Genomic DNA, 12500 nt, shown 5'->3' on the forward strand with positions numbered 1-12500 from the left:
TTGAAACATCTGTAACTACTATACAATTTAACCGTATAAAATTATTCCTTTCTCTGAACGGCGAAACTAGCCAACAAAACGAAAAAACCTGCACTAGCTATAGCAAAATGTTCAACGCTAATGACAGTTCGATGAACAAATTCTTTCTTTTTTAAATAACAAAACCTAGCGAAAACGGATCTAGATACCAAACACCTTTAATTGATACCCCAATAAATTCTAAAACGGAAATGTCATACGCTATAATTTAAGAATAATGCTAGAATATTTTCTGCCTAAAATTGGTAAAAAAATAAGAACATTCAGCCAGAGCCGGAAAAACAACATTCTTATATAAAAAAAGAGTGTAATACGGCTCAATTGAAAACTCGGCTCCGTGGTAATCTTTATTAATTATTTGCGTCATATCAAGGAAGTTCAACATTACCGGTACCGCAACGATAACTAAACATGCGTCAAGTATTTACATTCTTTTCATTAACTGCTTATGTCCGCTTAGGAAACCTGAAGTACTTTAGCTTAATCATCAGAGACATTGGCCTTCGCTGTTACTCATATACAGACATTTTCACCATTCTTCCTAAAGCATTTAGATTTAGCATTTCTTTCCAATACAAGCAATGCCTTGGAATACGAAATTATTTACTTAACTCAGTGTGAAAACAGGTCATAATAACCCTAAAAGTCTGTCTTAAATCTTTTGGCCTTGAAACAATGATATACTGTAATTCAAAGCTATCTTGAGCATCGAGGGAAAGAAAAGAGGACACGACAGGATTGAAAAAAAAAAATTAAAAAAAAATAAATAAATAAAACTAAATAAATAAATAAGTAAACTAGCATTTACAACAATCCTTTGATTGACAGCTACCGATTTATTGACGAGTGCAGTCGGACTTCCGAGAGCTTAATTTATGCAATTTTTATTCAGCACATTGAAAATCTTACCATGTGTGCCAGAGATTACTTCGCTTTGACCCTCCTCGCCGCTGGTGAGCGAGAAGACCTCTGGCATCCAGGGTATGAAAAACTGGGCACTGCATCAATAGCTTATTCGTGGAGATGGTTATGAAACTCGACAAGTCTTTTTGTTTCATGTTTTTGTCTGTATTTTTGCCCTTGACGGTGCAAAATACACCTTTTTTCGAGAAGATAACCAATCATATCTTTAGATTAAATTATTCTCAACTAATTTGTGAGCCTGTGCGAGGCAAAAACAAAAGATTGTGCACTGTCACGGTCAATTCAACATCAATTGCAACAACATTGTTATCGCTTTTGGAGGTTTTAAGCATCCAAGTATATGTCGCCACAGGTAGCCCAAGTTCAATGTATGCGTATCTGTGCTGTACTATATTATGCAATAGTAGCAATGTAAGGATTTGTATGGGCAAAATGGGTTTTCTCAAAATTCAAAAAAACATTTTACGATTTAAAAAAAAAAAAAAAACAGCTTACCTTGCTTTAGTGTTGTGTGTCTGTCTCTGGCACGGTTTCTTGGTCGATTAATAGCGATTTAGGCGGTTTTTGGTTCCTCTTCTTTTCCCTCCATATCTTCTTTCCCAAGGTTGGGGACCGAGACGAAGTCGCCGAACGGAATCACCGAAGAAAAAGGGCCATAAATTCGCTCCGACAAAGGCTTCGATCACCTCAAAATTCCACGTCGTAGATCACAGAGGATACCTCCGCTACTCATCCGTCTTATAATAATAATTTATTTAATAATAATTAAATAAATTATTACTCCTCCGTCTTCTTCATTCCAGCCGCTTGTACACTGAGAAGAAATGAAGGGCCGCCAAACTCTGAAAACATTTGCTTCAAGAGCCAGCGGATGAGACTTTATTCCCTGTTGAAGCCGTGTTACCGAAACCGTTGAAAGATGGCTTAACGACCTGGCGTAAGAATCGCGATTGGTCACCATTGTGCCAGCTCTACTGACCAATCGCGAGTAGCTAAGCGATCTTCCAACGGTGATTTACGTATATACAGGGAAAAGAAGAGGAACCAAAAACCACATAAATCGCCATTAATTGACCAAGAAAACGAACCAGAGACAAAGATATCCAAGACTAAAGCAAGGTAAGCTATTTTTATTTTAAATCGTAAATATCTTTTTGAATTTTGAGAAACAAATCCTTATATTTCTACTCTTGCATAATATAGTACAGCACAGATACTCATATATTGAGCTTGGGCTACCTGTGACGTCGCGAAAGACAACAGCATTCTGGGCAATGGAATTCGAAGCGTTGGCCCTTCGTCAGAGCGACTAAGCAAACATATGACTGTTCGCTCTGATGAGGGGCTAATGCATGCTCCAAACGTCAGCTTTCTAATTTCTTCAGTTTACGTCAGAGAATTTACCATACAAATCCGGTTGATAACCGAACCCAGAATTTACCATGCAAATCCGGTTGATAACCGAACCCATTTCTGTGTTTCACATCCCACGGACGCAGCACCACAGCTCCCTTAGAAACGAGACCCCTTTATCCATTTTACAGTAGTGAGTTGAGGTTGTTGCTGCAGCTCCTATTTTTCATACGAAAGAATTCTTTTAGTTCCTTTAAATGGATGTCTAACTACTTATGCAATTTCTTCACTGTTTTCCAGGCCCAGAGAGCAAAGCTACTGTAGCTATCTTGGTTGTCATCATCGTGTTTCTAATTCTTTGGATTCCGTTCCTTATCACCCGGGGATTAATGGCATTTAATGACGTTTATATTCCTCCCGTAGTAAACACATCAGCGGTGTGGATATTGCATTTAAACTCTGTGGTAAACGTTCTAATTTACACACTTCGCAGGTCAGACTATAGACAAGCATTCAAAGACGTCATGCGCTGTACGTCTCTCTCAGGGCCTAATGTTTTTGAGTTAAGCGTAACTAACAGAACTGATAAACAAATTCTTAACCTGCGAAGGGCGTCTGCTGTGAAGTTCAAATCTGCCAGCGAAATTGACAATTCCGCTCCCGTTAACCCTGCCCACTCGTCATGAAAAGAGAATCGAACCACAACTTTGTGTGGACCTCCAGGACTCCGTCTTCCCCCCATTTCACTGATTTTATGGTGCACAATACCCCAAACAACAACACCAAACAGACAAAGGAAAAAAAACGCAGGTACGCGCCCAACAAAAAAATCCAGTGTATCAGACTTCGGAATGCATTGAACAACCAATCGGATGTGATAGGCTTCGAGTCAAGAAATTCAACACTCGTCTACATATCAATATAAGTAATAAATAATTTTGTTAAATATCTCTTTAATAAAAATGTTATTTAGAAGATATCGTCTAACGTTAGTCTTGTATGATATCTTGATTAAACAAATTAACGTCAGTTTTTTATGCCTCTGGCCTCTTATTGATGATAAATTGCGTCATAATATTGTCAAAGTTGCTGTGGAAATCACGAGCCTCACCTTTCCGGAAATGAATAAGTGGCTCATTTCAAGCCAGCCTCTAAACTGAGATGGGGCAATTTACAATATGCCCTAGAAAGCATAACAATAACAGCGGAAATACCAACAAGCGTTTAAATTGATGATAAAAATTAGCCAATGAGCGAGAGAGAATTTAGATAGTTGTTGTAAAATGTTTAATTCCTCCTGCAAGTCAGTTAAATGTGATAATCATTGACCAATGCAAAAAATCACCTTATTTTGACACCAGTAGCGTACCTCTAATTATATCAAGCTGAATCCGAATCGGAATCTCAAGCTTGAATCCCAAAGAACTATCGCATTGTCCCTTCAGGAAAAGAATAGTGGTTCTGTTCAAACTAGCCTATGAATTGAGATGGAGCAGTTTACGATAAGCCCGATAAAGCATAACGATAACAGCGGAAATACAAACATTCGTTTTTTATAGCTCCTCGTCTAATTTCTAAACATCCCCTTGAGCAGTGCCCTCCTCTTGAATAGGAAAAGCAGAAAAAAAAATTCAACAATTTGGAGGCTTCCTTTTTTTTTTATGTATGTTTGTTTATGGACCATTTAAATATTTAAACGGAAAGCCCGGATGCTAGGCTCTTTCAAGTTGTAATATTCCTTCAATCATTTACTAATGCGCCGATCAAATCGAAACTTCAACAACCTGCAGCTTGGGGATTCTACAGACTCTTTACTCGACATTTATCACTATAACATGGGTAAGGTAAAGTCTGCATACGAGCCAAATGGCCCATCAGGCCGGAGCTTATCCCGGTTTCCATGGCATGAAGCGACTAGGAGTACTTCTACTCCCCCCTGGATGGGATGCCAGTCCATCACAGGGTTACCCCCAGCATTTCGGCGGTACCCATTTATACACCTGGGTGGAGAGAGGCACCCTGGGAGTAAAGTGTCTTGCTCAAGAACACAACACAATGTTCCCGGCCAGGACCCGAACCCGGACCATTCTCTCCGGAGTCGAGCACACTAACCATGAGGCCATCGCGCCTCCCACATCACTATAAAATGACAATATGTATTGCATTTACTGTATTGCTAATCATCAACGTTTATTTGACTGAAATGCGACACAAGTACGCATTGCAGGCCTATTTTTAAAGACGGCAGGAGCCGACGACGATTGTTCTTTAATAGGGTATGACAGACAAATCCTTCAAATCCGCCGATAGAGTAGGGCATTTGACGGGACAGGAATTTGAATGATTCAATCTTAAAAAGTTCAAATGCCCTGGCTTTGCCCAGGGGAAGGGGGGGGGGGGGGAGGGGGGTGGGGGGAATAAAATTGTACTGTGAACTTACGTTAAGCAGAAAAAAGTAGTTAATTTTTTATTGAATAACAATATTTAGGGGCGAGATGAATTTTGTGGGGAAGACAAATCTATTTCAGTTCGGTTGCGCGCATCGACAGTGGCGGTTAGTGCTGGGACACGGAACCATTTTTCGTTCTATAGGATTTATGGATTAACCCTCGGACCCGGGGAAAAATGGTACAGCCTTTCAAGTCAACTGGTTGGTCGAAGGAAAGTCCTTTCAGCTCTTTCGAAGCGAGATTTGTCCGGGGATTTGTCGCGTTTAAGTCAATAATCTGTGGCGGGAAAATGGTGATCGGGTTCCGAAATTCTGGTTAAAACGTGGACGAAGCTTACGGAATAACTTTGTTTGGTCTCTGTGGGGGGATTAATTGAGCAGTCGTCGTCTGAATGTCATAGATTTCTGTATTCAGATGTTTTCAAGCGAGTTATGGAAGCAATAAACAATGTTGATGTCGGGGAATTCGATGCTGGAAGCCTTACCGGTGTACAGGCTCACGCTCAAACGCCAAAAGCGCGAAGAATCGAAGTTTGGAATTGGAAAGGAAACTTGTGTTTTGTCGGGGAAAGTTAGCAGTTGGGGTAAAATAATTACTGTTAGGTTCAATTTCATGATATGAGGATATCATGATAGCAAGAAAATTAAATGATAAGTCTGTGATTAATATCGTATGTGCCTGCCTGTGACATGCTGGGAAATCAATTAGCCCGGAAAAAAATTGTGCACAGCTACAATTGGGCATTCCAAATTACTTTTGTTTTACTTTATATCAAATTGAAACACTGAGGCATCAATTTGCCTGTGTGAAAATCAAATGATACACTGGAGCATTAATTTGCCTTTGTTTAAATTTAGCAATACACTGGGGCATTAATTTGCCTGTGTTTAAATTAACCAATTGCAATACACCAATAGATCACTAACGTTTCATGTTTAACGGGAGAATTAGGGAATCAGATGTTTGAAGGTGTAATAGCTGTTTAGTTTTATTCCTCAGTTAGGCCATCCCCCCTTTTTTTTTCGTTTACCGTGGAATGCGTTTCCTGATATTGGGTCGGTCGGATTGAAGGAAAAAAAACCTAAATCATTAGCATTCTCGGAATCGGAGGCCTGGTACCCCAGCCCAGGAAAACAACAAGACGTGAACCCAAAATCAATCAATATGGCAGAAAAATTGGTGAATGTTGTTGCAAAATTAAGACAGCGTGGGAAAAAGGATCAACCACCGAAACTCCTATGCTACATAAAATGGCTTAAAAATGTCGTTACCAATTTTTTATTTTATTGAGGAAAATGCCAAAAATTTGGGTCTGTAGGACGACGCGAAATGGAGAAAAAAAAAAGGGGGTGGCCTTATCGAGTTCCATAAGTATAAAAATTAAAAACGGTTTGCTTTAAAATCAGAAAAGAAACAATTCACCGTTGCTGTTGAGAAGAGTGTATGCCAGGCAAAACAAGTTGCATCTCAGTAACCTGAAAGTTAAGAAATAATTTGCCTGTGTTTAAATTGGCAAATACACCAATACATCCGTCACTAACGTTTCATGTTTAATCGGAGAATTAGGGAAGCAGATGTTCGAAGGTGTAATAGCTATTGAGTTTTATTCCTCAGTTACCGAGTTCTATAAGTATAAAACTTAAAAATGGTTGTCGTTAAAATCAGAAAAGAACCAATTCACCGTTGCTGTTGAGGAAAGTGTATGCCAGGCAAAACAAGTTGCATCTCGGTAACCTGAATGTTAAGAAATAATTTGCCTGTGTTTAAATTGGCAAATACACCAATACATCACTAACGTTTCATGTTTAACCGGAGAATTAGGGAAGCAGATGTTCGAATGTGTAATAGCTGTTGTATTTTATTCCTCAGTTATCGAGTTCTAAAACTTAAAAATGGTTTGCTTTAAAATCAGAAAAGAACCAATTCACCGGTGCTGTTGAGAAATGTGTATACCAGGCAAAACAAGTTGCATCTCGGTAGCCTGAAAGTTAAGAAATAATTTGCCTGTGTTTAAATTAACAAATACACCAATACATCACTAATTATAACGTTTCATGTTTAACCGGAGAATTAGGGAAGCAGATGTTCGAAGGTATAATAGCTGTTGAGTTTTATTCCTCAGTTATCGAGTTCCATAAGTATAAAAAATAAAAATAGGTTTCCTCAAAAATCAGAAAAGAACCAATTCACCGTTGCTGTTGAGAAACGTGTATGCCAGGCAAAACAAGTTGCATCTCGGTAGCCTGAAAGTTAAGAAATAATTTTTCATTTTTTAATTGCGCGATGCTGGCCTTTGTAAACCGTGTTTTAGAAAACATTTCAAATTGATTTTTTGTCCCTCTGGACTATTTTGACACGTCACTCAAAATTGATTCAAAGTCCTTTGAAATATTATCGTCATTAAAAACTTTATGACGAAGTCGGCCCAACAAACGTGTCGCGATTAACACCTCTCGCTCCCTTTATGTCACTTGCTCTGCCTTTTTAGTGTGAGTACTAATCTTGTTACAACTCCTACTGAGATTTAGGTATTTTTTTTTACTGAAACAACGGGACCCACATTCCTGACCCAAGTTAAGCTCGTCATGAGTGACCTTTACCGAACCTTACGTAACCTTATGCAACAATTCTGAAAGTGAGCCGGTGCGGCACTGCGGCAACCAATTCTCACGTGAATTGCGGAGACGTGATATTTTCAAAGCATGGAGTCAGAAGACAGGTATTTGTGGACAAAGACAGAGAAATGGTGTTTAGCAGTAACGCTTGGTTTTCTAATAATATTTGGACTTTGCGGAAATCTACTCGTTACTATCGTAATTCTTCGTTTTAAGCGACTTCGTCGGCACGTGAACAGTTATTTGATCCTGAACTTGGCAATAAGTGACTTTTTAACAACATCTATATCAATGCCATATGAACTTGCTACGGTGCTCGATCAAAGTATCATCTCTCACAATGGAGTGCTTTGCAAAGTTGGTGGAATTTTGTCTTATCCTTTCTACATTTCTTCTACCGTAACACTTGTGATGTTGGCGATTGAACGACATATTGCGGTGAGCGATCCTTTGAGATACGTGAGTCGTGTTACCACACGCACGATCTCAATAATGATCGCCTTTGCCTGGTTTCAAGCTGTATTTTTCGGTGTTCTCTTCGCTATCTTGGGAAAAGTGGAATTTTCCAAGAAAAGCTTAGATTGTGGAGTAACTTGGGAAGGAACACCATCATGGCTAAGTTTGTTGGCTTTAATTATGAATGTCGTCCTACCATATTTCTTATTGCTCATTATGAGTTTGAGAGTTTTGACCATAGCAAGGAGACAAATGAGAAGAATTGCATTTGAAATGTCTGCAGAAACTCGGCCGTTTCGCAGGAGAAGAAACGTGTTTTCAATTTCAGGTATGTATGAAACCAAGAACCAAAAACGCCTTTCCCTTTTTTTCTAGAATAATCACGGCTCAATTGAAAACTCGGCTATCTGGTAATTTTTATTAATTATTTGTGTCATATCAAGGAAGTTCAACATTACCATTCTCACCATTCTTCCTAAAGCATTTAGATTTAGCATTTCTTTCCAATACAAGCAATGCCTTGGAATACGAAATTATTTACTTAACTGTGACAACAGGTCATAACAACCCTTAAAGTCTTTTTTAAATCTTTTGGCCTTGAAACAATGATATACTGTAATTCAAAGCTGCTTTGAGCATCGAGGGAAAGAAAAGAGGACACGACGGGATTGGCGATAAACTAACATTTACAACAATCCTCAAAATTGAAAATACATTGACAAAATTTGACTGACAAATAATGTTCAATATTAGAGTAGTAGAAAGCTTTTCCAGTAGTAGACCATTCCGAGAATGAAATGTCAAAAAAAATGACGAAAGAGAAGGTTTCATAACCAGTCCCTCGATTAACTATGCTGCATCCAAGTATATGTCGCCACAGGTAGCCCAAGTTCAATGTATGAGTATTTGTGCTGTACTATAGTATGCAAGAGTAGAAATATAAAGATTTGTAAGGGGAAAATGGTTTTTCTCTAAATTCAAAAAATACTTTACGATTTAAAATAGAAAAATAGCTTACCTTGCTTTAGTCTTGTATGTCTGTCTCTGGTACGGTTTCTTGGTCGATTAAGAGAGCGATTTAGGTAGTTTTTGGTTCCTCTTCTTTTCCCTCTATATATTATTTCCCAAGGATGGGGACCAAGACGAAGTCGCCGAACGGAATCACCGAAGGAAAAGAGCCATAAAATCGCTCCGAAGGCTTCGATCACCTAAAAATTCCACTGAGATCACTGACGATACCTTCGCTACTCATTCGTCTTCTTCATCCCAGCCGGTTGTACACTGAGAAGGAATCAAGGGCCGCCCTTGAAACTCTGAAACATTTGCTCCGAGAGCCATCGGATGAGACTTTAGTCACCGCTGAAGCCGTGTTACCGAAACCGTTGAAAGATCGCTTAGCGACCCGGCCTAAGACTCACGATTGGTCACCATTGTGCCAGCTCTACTGACCAATCGCGAGTAGCTAAGCGATCTTCCAAGGGTGATTTACGTATATACAGGGAAAAGAAGAGGACCTAAAAATCACACAAATCGCGATTAATTGACCAAGAAAACGTACCAGAGACAAAGACATACAAGACTAAAGCAAGGTAAGCTATTTTTATTTTAAATCGTAAATATCTTTTTGAATTTTGAGAAACAAATCCTTATATTTCTACTCTTGCATAATATAGTACAGCACAGATACTCATATATTGAGCTTGGGCCACCTGTGACGTCGCGAAAGATAACAGCAGTCGGGGCAATGGAATTCGAAGCGTTGGCCCTTCGTCAGAGTGACTAACCAAACATATGACTGTTCGCTCTGATGAGGGGCTAATGCATGCTCCAAACGTCAGCCTTCAATTTGTTCAGTTTACATTAGAGAATTTACCATACAAATCCGGTTGATAACCGAACCCATTTCTGTGTTTCACATCCCGCTGACGCAGCACCACAGCTCCGTTAGAAACGAGACCCCTTTATCCATTTTACAGTAGTGAGCCGCTGTTGTTGCTGCAGCTCCTATTTTTCATACGAAAGAATTCTTTTAGTTCCTTTAAATGGATGTCTAACTACTTGTGCAATTTCTTCATTGTTTTCCAGGCCCAGAGAGCAAAGCTACTGCAGCCATCTTGGTTGCCATCATCGTGTTTCTAATTCTTTGGATTCCGTTCCTTATCACCCGGGGATTAATGGCATTTAATGACGTTTATATTCCTCCCGTAGTAAACACATCAGCGGTGTGGATATTGCATTTAAACTCTGTGGTAAACGTTCTAATTTACACACTTCGCAGGTCAGACTATAGACAAGCATTCAAAGACGTCATGCGCTGTACGTCTCCCTCAGGGCCTAATGTTTTTGAGTTAAGCGTAACTAACAGAACTGATAAACAAATTCTTAACCTGCGAAGGGCGTCTGCTGTGAAGTTCAAATCTGCAAGTGAAATGGACAATTCCGCTCCCGTTATCCCTGCCCCCTCGTCCTGAAAAGGGAATCGAACCACAACTTTGTATTGACCTCCAGGACTCCGTCTTCCCCCCATTTCACTGATTTTTTACAATACCCCAAACAACAACACCAAACAGACAAAGGAAAAAAAAACGCAGGTACGCGCCTAACAAAAATATCCAGTGTATCAGACTTCGGAATGCATTGAACAACCAATCGGATGTGATAGGCTTCGAGTCAAGAAATTCAGAAGATATCGTCTAACGTTAATCTTGTATGGTATCTATTAAACAAATTAACATCAGTTTTTTATGCCTCAGTGGCCTCTTATTGATGATAAATTGCGTCATAATATTGTAAAAGTTGCTGTGGAAATCACAAGCCTCACCCTTCCGGAAATGAATAAGTGGCTCATTTCAAGCCAGCCTCTAAACTAAGATAAGGCATAGCATAGAGAAAGCATAACAATAACAGCGGAAATACAAACAAGCGTTTAAATTGATGATAAAAATTAGCCAATGAGCTAGAGAGAATTTAGATAGTTATTGTAAAATCTTTAATTCCTCCTACAAGTCTGTTACATGGGATAAATTTAGATCATTGACCAATGCGAAAAATCACCTTATTTTGACTCCAGTAGCGTACCTCTAATTATATCAAGCTGAATCCGAATCGGAATCTCAAGCTTGAATCCCAAAGAAGATCGTATTGTCCCTTCAGGAAAAGAATAGTGGTTCTGTTCAAACTAGCCTATGAATTGAGATGGAGCAGTTTACGATAAGCCCGATAAAGCGTCAGAATAACGCAATAACGGTGGAAATCCCACATGCGTTTTTTACAGCTCCTCATCTAATTTCCTATCTTACTAAACATCCCCTTGAACTGCGAGCGACCTATCTAGATACTTCATGTTATCACAATTTACACATAAAGTGTGCATACGTCCAGCACAGTCTTTTCTGCATTGAATGACTGATCTCCGGCGTACCATGAATTCTTGACAAATTTCTGCCCTGAGGGATTGTAATAAATAATGGGCTAGGAATGGACCAAACACCAGATGGTCAATATTTGTTTTCAGTTACACCGATATTGTGCTGGAAGACAGTCTCATTTCTCGATGTGTTCAAAACTCTTCTCCAATGCTCCACTCCTAGTAGCCAGACGGAAAAATCTCTGTGTCCTAAAAAATGAATCATTCTTCATTGACTTGATTTGCTCACTCAACAACATGGTGAATGAGGAACTGAAACAAACCATTCCTGGAATAATTATGCCTTTAAAGAGTTAGTAATACATGACACCGACCCCAAACTCCAGATTTTTTTTTAGTAAACAGCTATGACGTTTGTTCGTACTACCGCGTGAGAACTAATGCAAGCGGGAGGTCTGAAGAACACAAACGAAGCGTATCAGTATACGCTTACGAAGTTCAAATTTCCCGGGGTAAGGTTCCTTGTGTATTGTATTTGCATTATAGTGTAGCATTAACATTTAAATGATATGGAAATACCTGGCACAAACGTTTTATTCCCGAAGGGTTTGAATTGGGTACAACATTGAGTTAGCCCATTTGATCTGTTGTTTATTTTCCCGCATCATCACATACGGGGAAATATTACTGAATGCTGATTGGCTGAGACGAGGGGCACATTCCCTAATCACGAGAGCATTTTGGTAATCAAGAGGGCTTGATTACTTGATTCTGATTGGTTAACAATTTCTTGTCAAGAGCAAGTGAAGTTACAAGAGAATATTCTTCCAGATTCTGACCCTGATTAAACTGCGTTTTGTCCACATGTAAAATACAGTTTAATTGAATCGAGCGCTATTTTTGTTGACAGCATCAATTTATTGACTTGAACCTCAACGTCTTTAACCGAATGTAAGCATGTTAAGTGATTGAACAGGTTTCCTTCAATAATTTTGCCCTTTATGTGATAAACATTTGATCGCAATGTGCCCTCGTGCAATTAAGGATTAATTTCACTTGTATTTTCAAAGTTTTACAGATTTCCTCGTCGCCTCGCGACTAGGGCAATTTTTTGACAACCTCGGGCCCACGCGATTACATATAGGTTTAAAAATAAATATTTCTCTGACGCTGATGGGGACTAGGCCAATTTGGGTAAATATGGACTCTTGATATGATCACTAGTAGTAATCTCAGTCCCTTTGGAAGCAAGGGAGAACGGCAGGGAAAGAAACACTCGTATAGGACCAAAGTTTG

At 39.2% G+C, this 12500-nt stretch overlaps 2 protein-coding genes across 4 annotated transcripts in view; both read left to right on the plus strand.

The window, feature by feature from the left end:
- The window catches only part of LOC137974804 (trace amine-associated receptor 8c-like), an 18118-nt gene extending 14827 nt beyond the window's left edge, over positions 1-3291 (plus strand). Inside the window, exons 3-4 of one of the 3 annotated variants that reach the window (XR_011117505.1) lie at positions 1767-2082; positions 2617-2753. Coding sequence is in view for 2 of the 3 variants with exons in the window: in XM_068821792.1 (XP_068677893.1) it covers positions 2617-3002 (386 nt within the window). In the remaining variant the exon portion in view is untranslated. The other 2 variants (XM_068821802.1, XM_068821792.1) reach the window with 2 other exon arrangements.
- Positions 3292-7196: 3905 nt separating this feature from the next.
- LOC137974821 (trace amine-associated receptor 7e-like) lies at positions 7197-10841 on the plus strand. Its single transcript, XM_068821816.1, has 2 exons — positions 7197-8165; positions 9923-10841. The coding sequence occupies exons 1-2, from the start codon at positions 7469-7471 to the stop codon at positions 10306-10308; spliced, it is 1083 nt and encodes a 360-aa protein (XP_068677917.1). The 5' UTR covers positions 7197-7468; the 3' UTR covers positions 10309-10841.
- Positions 10842-12500: the final 1659 nt, after the last annotated feature.

This window comes from Montipora foliosa, chromosome 1 (genome assembly GCF_036669935.1).
Source record: "Montipora foliosa isolate CH-2021 chromosome 1, ASM3666993v2, whole genome shotgun sequence".
Lineage (NCBI taxonomy): Eukaryota > Metazoa > Cnidaria > Anthozoa > Scleractinia > Acroporidae > Montipora > Montipora foliosa.

Coding starts and splice junctions, on each gene's coding strand:
- LOC137974821 (XM_068821816.1), top strand. CDS start 7,469: ATGGAGTCAGAAGACAGGTATTTGTGGACAAAGACAGAGAAATGGTGT. Junction 8,166..9,922: donor AAACGTGTTTTCAATTTCAG/GTATGTATGAAA, acceptor ATTGTTTTCCAG/GCCCAGAGAGCAAAGCTACT.